Source organism: Fomitiporia mediterranea, assembly GCF_000271605.1.
Source record: "Fomitiporia mediterranea MF3/22 unplaced genomic scaffold FOMMEscaffold_7, whole genome shotgun sequence".
Taxonomy (NCBI): Eukaryota; Fungi; Basidiomycota; class Agaricomycetes; order Hymenochaetales; family Hymenochaetaceae; genus Fomitiporia; species Fomitiporia mediterranea.
In genome coordinates this window covers 227523-240074 of record NW_006760392.1, presented here as the reverse complement: position 1 = coordinate 240074, position 12552 = coordinate 227523, and the positions used below count along the sequence as shown (strand labels likewise).

Sequence of the window (12552 nt, the reverse complement as noted above, 5' to 3'; positions counted from 1 at the left end):
AAAATGCTATCTAATATACTACTTAAATACAGATTAACAAAATCCAAACATGATAATACTGTATTCTTTGCAAAGAAGAAAGAAATAACTGTAACCATATTATTTGTACATGTTGACAATATTACTATTGTAGCAATGAATAATAATACTATTGCAATAATAAAACAATCTATTGTACATCATTTACAATATACAGACAGTAGCAAATTACACTGGCTACTTGGTATAGAGATTCAACACAACAGAGAGCATAGATTCATTAGGATGCATTAGACACATTATATTAATAGTATAATAGAATGTTACAAACTTACAAACAAACAAAGTGTACAAACACCCATGCAGCCTGGTACACAATTAAAAACAGTATCACAAACTGATAACAATAGAAAACAAATGTCTGATATATTATACATAAACATGGTTGGCACACTTAGATACATTGTAGACTGTACACAGCCAGATATAGCATTTGCAACAAATCAGTTAGCAAAATACCTTAATGACCCTGGTATGGAGTATTATCTAGTACTTAAACATTGTTACATGTACTTAAAAACTATGAACAATGTCTGGCTCCAACTTGGCAGCACAAATCAATCAATATTGAACAGCTATACAGACACAGACAGTATGATGCAAGAAGAGCATTGTACAATATCAGGATACACATTTTACTTGAGTGATTCATTAGTTTTGTGGTCAAGTAAAAGACAAACACTGGTGGCAAATTTGATGTATGAAGCTGAATTAATAGCTCTTACAAGAGGAACACAGGAAGCAATCACACTTACTCATTTAGCTGAAGAGATTCTGCAGGTCTCTGATGCACCAATTAATATCTATTGTAATAACAATGCTGTTATACAAACAGTTACATTGGACAAACTTAAATATTCGGAACAAACAAAGCATTTAGATCATAAGAAAGATTTTATTAAATGCTACATTGAGTTAGAGTACATAAATGCAAAATACATATGGACGAACAATCAACAAGCAGATATATTAACTAAAGCACTATATGTACCACAAGTCAAACATCTTACCAGTTTACTCAGACTAGTAAGAGTTTGAAGGGGAGTATTATGAGATGATTAGTTTATCAATGGACGAACCACGAGACAATGACTTCATAATGTCTCAGTTAGAATACATACAATATAAGGACGAGAGACACTGAGCAGTCAATCGTCACCTCACCCCTTGTCTATGCATGCCCCCCTTAAGTTTTCCCTCTTAACAGATTCACTTCCTTCATGATTCTGGAGGGTGAATGACCCCCTGAATCCCAGCTGCAGGTCTGACCAGCCTGGTTTCACCCATGGGATTCATTTAATATAGTATTCCTTGATTCAGCCTAAAAACTTAGATATAATTGTAATAACTTAACAATTTGTATAACATGTATAAGGAGATAATTAAGCTGAGTAGTAGTAAGTATAAGGTCTTTACATACAGTAGATTATTATTCTTATTTTTATTCTTATTTTTTATTTTTGTATGTGGAACAGTAGGTAAATCATATATTAATTTTGTAATTTGGACTACAAATTTTGTATATATGAAACAAAAGAGGAAAGTATTAGGGAAAGAGATGTGTGCAGGTGAATCGCAGAATGCGTTTGAGAGGTGAAGCGCCTCCAGAGGCGCTTCACCTGTCGACGCGATTCACCCCGAATCGCAGGGGTTTCGGGGTCCGCGATTCACCTCGACGCAAAGTGAATCGCGTCAGTGAATCGCAGGGTGAATCGAATCGCAAGGTCTGACCACCCCTAATGATTCGGCGAAAGGAGGGGAGTAGATCACGCAGATTTAGCTAGATCATCAGCATCAAAGGACGAAGATGAAAAACAGTATAGGCTTGAGAAGATGCCATTATCTGGTTCAGGACGTCTGAATCGTTTATCTACAATGCATATCTACAAACCGCAAGACTAAACATACGACCCTCCATGCGCAACAAGGAGCTCCAATCGGACAGATGTGGACGGATACTTTGCCGAAGCGCAAGAGGTCGAATAACAAGAAACTCCTGAAGAGATTTGATTGTAAGCAACAGCAAGGAGGTCGGTCTGCGAAGAAAGCATTTCAAACCACTTACGCACACGAAATTAGGGCCAAGAGCACTCATAGTGTGGCTGGTGGAGTGTAATTTTCGCACACTTGCTCAAATGCCTTCACAGACTGCGTGGCGATGTCTGGGGGGCATGCCTTCTCGACACACGAAATGAATTTATCCAGTACCCCGTGCTTGTCGCATATACAGAAGTCAAGGCTTGCACCGCAGTTGAACCCGTCGAAGGCATCATCGTAACAAGGCAATGCACAACCTGTACCTGTTGTAGTGTTAGAGACGAGCGGTATGTGAATGAATGAAAAGTAATGAGTAAACTGACTAGAAACCTCCCTGTTGAAATTTAAGGCAGAGGCAGACGGAATGGCGATGCTGACGAAGACGAGTGCAATATTAAGGCGCATGTTGCTTGTGTTTTCTGAGGGGTTGGGGCAACGAGAGACATGCTTTTATACCAGTAGATTGCTGCAAGTCTAGAGAGGATGACGGATGCATGTGTTCAAAATTTGTGGTGAGGTCGCGCTCCTGCCAATCACAACTGTTTGAACCAGAGATCAGTGCTTCGATTGTAACCTTTGTGCTAGATGGTACGATGTCTATCCAAAAATTCTTCACGTCTGTGCGGTGCCATTACAATAGACTCAACGAATTCAAGAATAATATGCAACAATATTTTGCTCTATACCCCAAAATGTTTTTCGTCGTTACGACCATGGTATTAGGGCTGCTGCGGTGCATCTGCATTTTTTGCGAGTTGATCGACCCCCAGCTTGAACTGAATCCCGCTGGTGAATGACCCACTTTGTGAGAGACTGAATTGCTGAATGTGCAGGCGTTAGGTCAAACATGCCACGTGCTCGTATAAGCTTCTCCGTCAATTTTGGGTTTAGACAGCTGTTTACCCCTCTACTTATTTCTCGAAAATCTTCAGCAACGCTTTCTGTCCTGACGAAATGGAGCAATTTGGTATTGAAGACAGGCAATGTCGAAATACGTTGATAGCCTAGTCCATGTTCGCGTTGTAGACAGTGTGGCCCAAACCCTTCTGAAGTCAAAAGTTGAGTTCTATTTGCTGTCAAGTCAGCGGAGCTCAAACTCGTCCCTTTTCTTAGTTTCATTCTCCGCTGCGTCCACGCTTCACCTACCAGAGGTATCAATGTTGTGGACTGATGTAGAAGTACATTCGGGACCGACAGACGGCACTGGCTGTTCTTCCTCAGATCAACTCTCCATATGACAGCTCGAACTGCATTGGCTAGTGGCGTATTTTTTGATCTTCTTTTAAGATGCTCGTTGACATAGTATTCGGTCCCAGGAGAACTTGAGCAATCTATCTTGATTTCATGTCTCATGTCTCTGCTGTGGTTCTGATGAAAGTGCTGCACATGTTGCTCCAGATTCATGACTGGACCCGCTGCCAACAAATATTCAAGCACTTGATGTCTTTTATGTGCTTTCGCTGGGCTGGGTTAAGAACAAGCGCGCGTTTGACCTAGAAACGTTTTCGTATCATTACAACACTCTTTAAGAAAGTCTTATAGGAACACGTCCAAAGGCTAGTCGCTACTTGTGAACGAATGAAATAGAGCCAGACCTAATCTACTTCTAGACAGGAAAGGGGCATTTATGAAAATGCAATTGTCTTTTTGTTCTAGGAACGAAATACTCACTAAGTTTTGCTTTATTAAAGCATCTTGACAACATCTAATGCTGCACGGAAGTCAGGCACTCAGGTTCATTCCGTCGTGACTCGTACTTTATTCTTGTTCAGAAAGGCAATGCCATTACATGACGCTACTATAACTCACGCATGTACTCTATTGTTTACTGCCACATGATCACTGTTATACTCGTAGGATACACGACTTCTTCATTGAAGATTACAACGACTGACAGTCATAACACCGATACTAGATATTGGGAGGGAGATGTCAACCCAAGCCAGTGAACTAGCTTAAATTACATACCAGCAAGAAATTTCAGAAGTCGTCCATAAACATTTCGTTCTTTATTCCGCAGGAGGAGGCGCCCCAACGCTCTGGCACAAGTTGTCCAAATACCCCTTTGCCGCTTGCTGATCCGCTGTGTTGCAATTCGCCTTAACGCACGTTGTGACATCCCCAGTGTACGCGTTATTCTCGCACAAACATGCGATATCCGTTGTCCCGCAGTCCCCATGGTCGGCAGTCAATAAACAAGTATCAGCACATGCTTTTCGTCGTGGAAGAGATTTGCGAAGAAGAATCCGATGTTCGACATACACATGTGTTCATCATCAAGCAATGTGAGATCTAGTTATGAGGAGAAGGTAAAGCTTTACCTGGTAGATCCTGTCTGGCAACGAACAATGCGGAGACAGAGCTGACTGATGCGGAGACAGAGCTGACTGAGAGGCAGACGAGAGCGAAGACAGTGGAGAAATGCATCCTTGGGTCTTTGGTTTATTGAAGACGAGGACCCAGAGGGCCCCGTACTTATACACTCAAGAAAGTAGGCATCAGATCAGTTACAAGCGCAAAGAATTCGGTAGGCGACTGCAGGTGACCATCGGAGCACATGCACGGCTGCACAAAAATGCAATAGTATGACTTATCGTAGACATGTAGAATTCGAATGATCCGGAGGAAAGCAGGAGACTTTCTCCGAAATAACATACCAATGCCCGAACCGACACATCAGTGTTGAAATATGTCATGGAAGTCGGCGGAGAGCACATGAAAGCCACATATCATAACGCGTGAACTGCTTGCTGGCCGACGAGCTGAGTGGAGCTGCTCGTGTCAGTTGATGAGAAACTGCAAGAAGAGCAACTTGCTGCTTGTATGCTATAACCCAAATAGGCATTTCCATGAATAAACCTTCTGAGTCAGTGCTGACTCATGAGCAAGCAATCTGGAGTCTTGAGTCTTGATTCCCCTTCCCTTGATACGAAACAAACCGGACACGATAGTATACATGTCCCGAGTGACATGGAATCTAAGGCAAACATTGACACCTCTTTTCGAGAAGCCCAAAGCAACTGTTGCCCTTGACTCAATCATATGGCTGTCGAAGTCTTCTCTCGGATCTCGTTCATAGCTATCTCCGAACCGACGAAGCTCTAAATCGCGGTGGTTCTCGCGTACATGTGCAATGCGAAGATCTTTCATTACTTCCATACTTCTTTTCGCCCCAGTGAAGTAGATGAGTTTACTGGGTATTACAATCTTCAATACCCCAAACACCGAATGGTATACGTCAATCCAAATCCACAAATTATCACAAGATACGCACCAGGGGGAGCTTATGCAAGAATCATCTCCAACACGTTACTATCTATCCTTATGCTTCTCCGCCGCCAGGATACGGAACCCCAACACTCGCACATGTGTCCTGTACAAACTGCTTCGCCTCTTCCTTATCCTGCCCTTGGCATGTGTTATCGATACAACTCTCGACATCGCCAATGAACTCCTTGCTCTCGCATAGACATACGTTATCCGTGGCAGAGCATCCCCCTGAGTCGGCGTTGGCGATGCAGGTGAGAGCGCACTCTACTCGGCATGCAGTGACGAGACCATTTTGTTTAAGACATGAAGATTAATACTAGAAGGGTTGTAGAAGAGGGATAAATATTACGTGGGACTTCCTGTCGTGCGATTATCGAACCGAATACAGAGTTCACAGCGAGACCAGTGAAAAGGAGGACGGTAGAAAGGCGCATCTTGAGTCTAAGCTTGAGTTTGCTGGAGGAACGAGTCAACAACCAGACAGAGTATTTATGCATATTCGTTGTAATATCAATGTGCATCAAACTAATAAACAGCACATGGATGCCAAGGCTCGGATAATATCCTAACAGTACGGCAAGTGATTGCAGCTTTAACGGAGCGCGCAGAAAGGCCAATAAAAGACGACGCATCATGATTTACACACGCACAGCCGTCCGATACAGCGAGTTTAATTACAAAGTGTGAGAACAACATAGGATACGAGTATCATGAGAACGGAAAATCACTGATGCAGTGGTCGGCGAGCAAGAGAAGAGTAGAAAACAAGGAAATGCCCAGTGATATCATTTGATAAATGAGTTAAAGAAACAGGTGTTCCATAGTACACAGGGATTCTAAGTAGATAAACGAGTAACCAAAGGGATGGTCATAATGAGAGAAGATAGAACAGGAATACATAGCCATTCGAATTCAGGTACGAGTAATGTTGTTCGGAATCAAAACGCCGGCCAGTATCAACATTACCGACCAAACGCGATGTAATGGCCTTTGAAGTATGGGATTCCATATTCATCCCCTTGAACTTTGTCAAGTACCACAAACGGGATATTAATCATACACGATCCCGGCTCCCCTCACCACTACCCTTCCTGTGTTCAAAATCCGAGAATGGGTCTGCACCGCCCTTCAAGTCGTCATCTCCCTTCCTATCACCTGTAGTACCAGTATATCCACCTTGCTCATAATCAGGCAATTTCGCGGGGTCATACTGAGGTACGTATGCTTGACTCTGAGCAGGTGGCGGGCCTGGCGGCGGTCCATAACCACTTGCACCGAATCCGCCGTACGGACCGTTGTTATAGCCATAGGCTCCTGCCGCATATGGAGGATTGTAGTGCTGCGGTGCAGCATTGCGTGAAACATTCACGATAGAGGACGGATCGAGCATTTGACGGTAATACGAGAACGCTATTGAAGCAAATAGAAGCGATAGGATTGCCGTGACGATGAACCAGGCGATCTCGGAGAACGAATCGTGCGACCAGGCATCTCTGCAGACTAAAGCAAGATAGAGTAAGCATTTGGGGCGATTGCCGCCAATCTGATGAGTGCAAACTTACACTCCTCAGCAGTTTGCCCATCAAGTGTTTCAGTGGTCGTTCCCCAAATGCCAAAACGCTGAGATGGAAGTCAGATGTCAATGATGAACCGTCAGGTTGCCAATCTATTATTACTTACTGTTGTGATGGTCTCTCCGTTTACCAACGCCTGACACTCGCTGATCAAAGTATTCTGAATACCAAGCAAAGCCAATGAGAAGCTGTAAAGTAGCATTCCTTTGAGAACCACTTGCCTTGAACACGAAATGGATGATTACACGGATAAGTTCCGTAGCAATGACAACGACCGCAGCACCAAGTGACAAAAATGCATAGGCCCGAATCATCGGCAATTTTTGCTATTTATAGATGGCATTGACAACAATAATTGGAATTTGTGAGAAGAGTGCCTTATTAGCAACGAGCGAGGTGGGAGCAGAGAACTAGGAAAATTTCGCGTACCATTGACGCTGCTGCAAGACCGAAGAGCTCAATGACGAAAGTTGCCATGTATAAAGAGCCTAACACGATATCAAAGACCTCGAGTTTCGCGGCATGATCATTGTCGACAGATATATCGCGGAAAGACGCAATCTAATTGCGTAGCGAAGGGAGAATATCAAGAGAGAGTGAGCGATAAAGGGCCACAGCAAATGGCGAGAAACACGTCGACGTACACCCCAGACTAATGCCCATAAACCGCCGAGGAAACTGACTGGGTAGAGCAGTCAACATACGGCACGATTAACCCGCAGATAAACAATGGCAACTTACCGAATACTACGACCGGTCGCAGACTCCTACGATATACTCTCGTAACGAATGCGTACGAGGGAGGTGCGCCTGTATAGAAGAATTAAATTCGTACGACGTTAATAATACTTTGATGAGATGCTCTTGGATTACCTACCTTGTGGCGGCGGGACTCGTGTTGCTGTATTCATTTGTGCAATCCTTTCGGAAGATAGAGGCAGAGGTTCGAATGCTGCAGATACTAGAGTAAAATGCGAATAACGAGGTGGATGGAGTATGTATACGTGGTGACCTGCACTGGAAGACAAGAAGACTGCGCGAGGCAGTCCGGGCTGCGGCGCCCCCCTCTTTGGCTGTGCAGGTCATGTGATATTATGTCACAAAGAAAGTCAGCGAAATGAGAAAGAATTGCTTCTTTTGGATGACATCAGTCATCCGAGTGGTTTCTATTTTTAGCATGCAAAGCCATTTAATTTAGCAGCACTGTACTGTGTACACGGGATAACCTATACATATTATCGTGGAAATTACAGAGCGCTGAGAAAATGTCTACCCATCCTCATCATCAGAAAAAACCACCCTCGTCTTGGTCTTTGGCTTTCGCGCCTGGACGTCAAGGTCAGATTCAACGTCCGCGTCTTCGGGTAAGCGTGAAGCAGTAGTAGTACTAGTATCCGTTTTTGCTGGTGGATTAGCGGCCGCAGGTGATTCGGACGCCTCTTGCGCATCTTCATCCGGAGTATGCCTAATTTTGCGCGGTCTTGGGCGTGGCTTCACTTTCTTCTTTGTCTTCTGCGGTGTTGAGCTTGTATTCTTGTCCAGAACTGCGTCTACGCCAAGCTCGTCCGAGTCCGAGCCAGAGTCTGATTCTGAGGCGGACGAACGCAATACTCCGATGTCTTCATTGTCGCTCACGCCGTTCACTGACTTCGGTGAGCTCTTCCTCCTTTTTGTACTCGTCTCCTCCCCACTCGCCGCTGTATTGTTCAGTGCAGAAGTTCCTCGCGGTTTCTTCCGCTTTTTAGTACCCGTCGCACGCAAGGACGCCATTTTCCCTTCCGCCGCAAGCCTCTCCGTCTTCTCGCGTTGTGCGCGTTCTCGAGCCCAGAACGCTTCATCATCACCGTACTCCACGTCTGAATCCTCAATAAACTGTGCACTCTTGTATTTCTCCTTCTCTTTCTTCTTCTTGGCCCGCTTCTTGTGACTTTCGTCGTCAGATGATATTCCATTCTCTGAACCGGAGGAAGAAGGGGCGCGGCGGCGTCGACGCCGACGGGATTTTTTGGTCAGCATTTGTGTTGCTTTCTTCCCTCCGAGGTCGAGTGGGGTATCGATGAATTGGTTGATTACTTTCAAGGAGCTTTCGAGGTCTGCTGGCAAAATTGCTGCAGGAACGAACCACTCAAGCTCGTCGGCATCTGAATTTAATGCATCAGTGAATCACTGACAAGGAGACTGTAGGGAGTTACTTACTCTCATTTAAAACGGAGAACTTCAAGAGACGGAAGAGTAGTTTCATGTGTGAGTTCTTTGTAGCAGCGTCAGCGTGTTCGTCGCTCGTATATGGAATCACTGAAGGGTGAGGGTAATGAGTGTTAGACGAAGTTGAGGATGTCACTGTCATGCATGCTCACGATAATCTTGGAATTTGGCCAGGGCCTCGTTCGATGGTTGACGCAGCTTATTTGCGGCATCGCGTGCGGCGTCGTCATCCATGTCGTCGAATAGAGGCTGGGACAGTGATTCGTCAGTCTCCTCTATAATCCGCTGTCGCTGGCCAATGGTCATCATCAAGATCTAACAGTCATCAAGACGTCAGTAAAACAAAAGCGAGAGAGGTTCTATGACTACTACACGCCTCTTTCACCCAGTCGACAAGCTCTTGTTGTCCATTCTCCAACAAACAAGCGATCGCGATTCCAAGCTGCTCGCTCCACGAGAATCCTTTCTTCACCTGAACTTCTGCCGGATGCTTGTCGGTCTCTACATCTTTGTCACGTCCTCTGTCAACCTTTGCTTCTGGCTCCCAACTCGAATACTTCTTCCAGCGGTTGCGAGTCTTCGGGTAAAATGCCTGATCAAGGAGGCGAACTAAGTCTCAGAGAAAAGGGTATCGCAGAGATAAAGAATACTTACTTCAACGATAAGCATCGGATCCTCTGCCACCGCTTTGAAGAACTTGCGCAGGATGAAGTTGATCAGAGCAACAAGGTCTTTGTAAGGTTGCTCGCGGGGAAGCGTCGCTTGTCTACTTAGGATGTTTCTGAAGAGGTTCAATGTCGAGACTTTAAAGAATAGTCCCTCCGCCTTCGCCTTCACAGCTTGTCGATGTAAGAGGTTGACTACTCGCTTCATTTGCTCTGATGAAGTGAACTCTTCGTATCGTCCCAAGTACGTCATGAGTGTGTGAGTGATCTCTTCATGTGCAAATTTCTGGCGACAAGTATTAGTAAGTATTGAAGAAGGAAGGTTTCACAGGACACACCAGTTCAAATGTTTCAAAGGTGAAGATAATTTCTTGCACAGCGTGCTCCTCGTCTGAATCTGGCTCTGGTTGTACTTGTATTTCTTCCTCATCGACCTCATCTAGGCACACTCGTCATTTCATGACCTTACTTTGTGATGTAGAGTTGTCTTACCTTTCCTCTTTCTACGCTTTGCTTTCTTTTTCCTCACGAGCAGTTCTCCGCCGCCACGCTCCCTCGCCCACTTCTCCAGCATTCTCAGTAATGAATAACCAAGCTTTACACTTGCATCAAGGTACTGCAGGCTCTGGACCCCCTCCTTATATGCACGTAGTGAATCCACTGATATATCAAGTACCTCGCCATTGTATACGAGTTGCTGTTGAAGAAGTTCAGCCGCTTCCGATAATTCTGGGTCTTCCAGTTCGGTGGAGTGCATGGTATCGATGAGTGCTAGTAACTGGATGAGGCATTCAACTCCCGCCTGCAACTCGGTCCAGAGTTTCGGCTGTTGAGGTTGACTCAGTATTCACCGGCGTCCTATAGTTAAATGGCAAGACGTCACCTTTTCCTCCACCGCCCCGCGCATCCGTTTTAGAATCCACACAATCCAACTGCGTTCAACGATTTCACTGACAAGATCAAATTGCCATTTAATCGATTGTCCGTCTTGTTCTGAATTCTCTATCTGTGCTGTACGGACAGCCAGAAAGAATTCAAGGAACCAACGAGTCGCAAACAGTAGGCGTAAGTGGTCTTTCTCGGTGATTTTTGGACGTTCGGACTTGATGTCCTTCAGTATGGAAGCGAGGAAAGCTACACTCCATAAGCAAAAGGTCTATTGTGGAACGGGTTACTCACTATTAAAGCATACTTCGACGAAGGTTCGAGCAAGTCCTTGGAGTATGGTCTTTGCCTCTTGGTCGAGATAGTCCTGTAGTCCAAGTTCATCCACTTTGTTCGTCTTTTTATATTGTCTTCGCTTCTTCATATCCAGAATGTTGCCGGTTTCTTGATTAAGCGCTTGCTGACGGTGCAGGACTACTTTCGGGGTTGATGCGTCACTCGGAATGGGAGCTGACGTTGTGTCCCCATTAATCTGCTGCGCTTTGTTCGGGTTACGAATCACAGAGATCGTGGTACCGAATCGTGAATGCCGGGAAGAAGCTTTTCGGGAATTCTCCAGTTTGAGCTTGTTCTCGGCTGCAAGAAGCTCTGAAAGTGTCTTCTGTGCTCTCTGGAATACTCAATTTAGATGGATAATTTTGAACTGATGTTTCATACTTACTTTTGTCTGGTCCACTGCGAGAGCAGATGGAAATACACTTCGGAACAGGAGGTAGAATATTTCTAACACCAAGGTATTCCATTGATTGAAGAACGGATCCTTCGCATTAGAAGCGATGGTAACAAGGAGTTCCAAAACGTGGGCTTCGGCATACGTTTTAACCAATCTCGACTGCAGAGCCGACAATTCGGCATGATTGGCACTGGCGTGCATATTCGGCGCCCGGTCCTTGATAAACGCCAGATTTCGGAATAAATGTAAGATAACGTTGATGATTTGCCCGTCACGTTCCGACCGCTCCTTTTTGTCTTTTGCAATACATGGAAGCAAAATACCAAATAGAGCTTGAATTACACCTGGTCGAAGGAGTGCCGCCTTATAGTGCAAATGGCTCTGCAGCAGTTGCGTGTAGTCCGTGCCCTTGTCAAGCTCCTCATCAAGCTCCTTGAGTTCTTCGGCAAGGTCGATAGGCCAAGTCATCGCCGTAATGATATCTGCACATGCGATGGCACACTTGTCGGTTACAAGACCCTTGCCTGCGGTCGCGAGAAGGATCGGGACGAGATCATTTGGAAGGACACGCGCCTCCCAAAATATTCGAGCTACTGTACGCTCGTCATCCGTGTCGTCCTTACGCCAGAATTTCTTGAGGTCCTTTAGACAGCCGTAACATTCATCACCAAGCACGTAGGTGTCGCCCTCATAGCCGCCGAGTGCCGTGACAACATCGTTGATAGCAGGGGCGAGGATAGCGCGTCTGTCGATCTGTTCTTGTCTCTCTTCATCGTCCGACTGTACAGAAATCTCCTCGTCACGGTCCATGAGATAGCTCGGAGTATAGTGAGGGACGCGTCAAGCCAGAGTCGCGTCCTCTGGGCGTCACGCGACCGTGATTCGTGACAAGGTGTGAGTGTAACGCGTAGATCTGCTATTGCCGAAAGGGGGAGCGTCGATCAGAACGGCAGTCTCACACGAAATCTGGTCTTCGCCGCTCATTCGGGAGCGCCATTTTGACGCTCTCTCTCCGACGTTCATGACGCCCGCCTCTCCCTCTCATCTCCAGATTCGATAGAGCAGCGTCCTAAAATGCAACGAAGAACAGCCAAAGGCTCTGCACATATCTCGCCGCCTCGAGCCGGATCGCGGGCCTTGACAG

The 12552-nt window shown here is 45.5% G+C and overlaps 4 protein-coding genes across 4 annotated transcripts; 1 reads left to right on the top strand and 3 right to left on the bottom strand.

The window, feature by feature from the left end:
- Positions 1-1619: 1619 nt before the first annotated feature.
- On the top strand, positions 1620-2317 carry FOMMEDRAFT_156975 (uncharacterized protein; the record flags this gene model as incomplete). Its single annotated transcript, XM_007267202.1, has 3 exons — positions 1620-1763; positions 1937-2135; positions 2187-2317. 3 exons carry the CDS (start codon positions 1620-1622, stop codon positions 2315-2317), a joined length of 474 nt encoding a protein of 157 aa, XP_007267264.1.
- Positions 2318-5398: 3081 nt separating this feature from the next.
- FOMMEDRAFT_87837 (uncharacterized protein) lies at positions 5399-5608 on the bottom strand (the record flags this gene model as incomplete). Its single annotated transcript, XM_007267201.1, has 1 exon — positions 5399-5608. A coding segment is annotated over one exon (210 nt), but the record flags the coding sequence as incomplete, so codon positions are not given.
- Positions 5609-6010: 402 nt separating this feature from the next.
- On the bottom strand, positions 6011-7932 carry FOMMEDRAFT_20621 (uncharacterized protein). The gene is made up of 8 exons (XM_007267200.1): positions 7798-7932; positions 7662-7730; positions 7565-7602; positions 7350-7481; positions 7142-7246; positions 7027-7080; positions 6909-6966; positions 6011-6846 (listed from the first exon to the last, which is right to left on the bottom strand). The coding sequence occupies exons 1-8, from the start codon at positions 7829-7831 to the stop codon at positions 6401-6403; spliced, it is 936 nt and encodes a 311-aa protein (XP_007267262.1). The 5' UTR covers positions 7832-7932; the 3' UTR covers positions 6011-6400.
- Positions 7933-8189: 257 nt separating this feature from the next.
- FOMMEDRAFT_134511 (timeless-domain-containing protein) lies at positions 8190-12218 on the bottom strand (the record flags this gene model as incomplete). The annotated part of the gene is made up of 10 exons (XM_007267199.1): positions 8190-9061; positions 9117-9215; positions 9278-9440; positions 9502-9717; positions 9780-10076; positions 10129-10229; positions 10283-10616; positions 10674-10924; positions 10970-11345; positions 11397-12218. 10 exons carry the CDS (start codon positions 12216-12218, stop codon positions 8190-8192), a joined length of 3531 nt encoding a protein of 1176 aa, XP_007267261.1.
- Between the last annotated feature and the right edge of the window lie 334 nt (positions 12219-12552).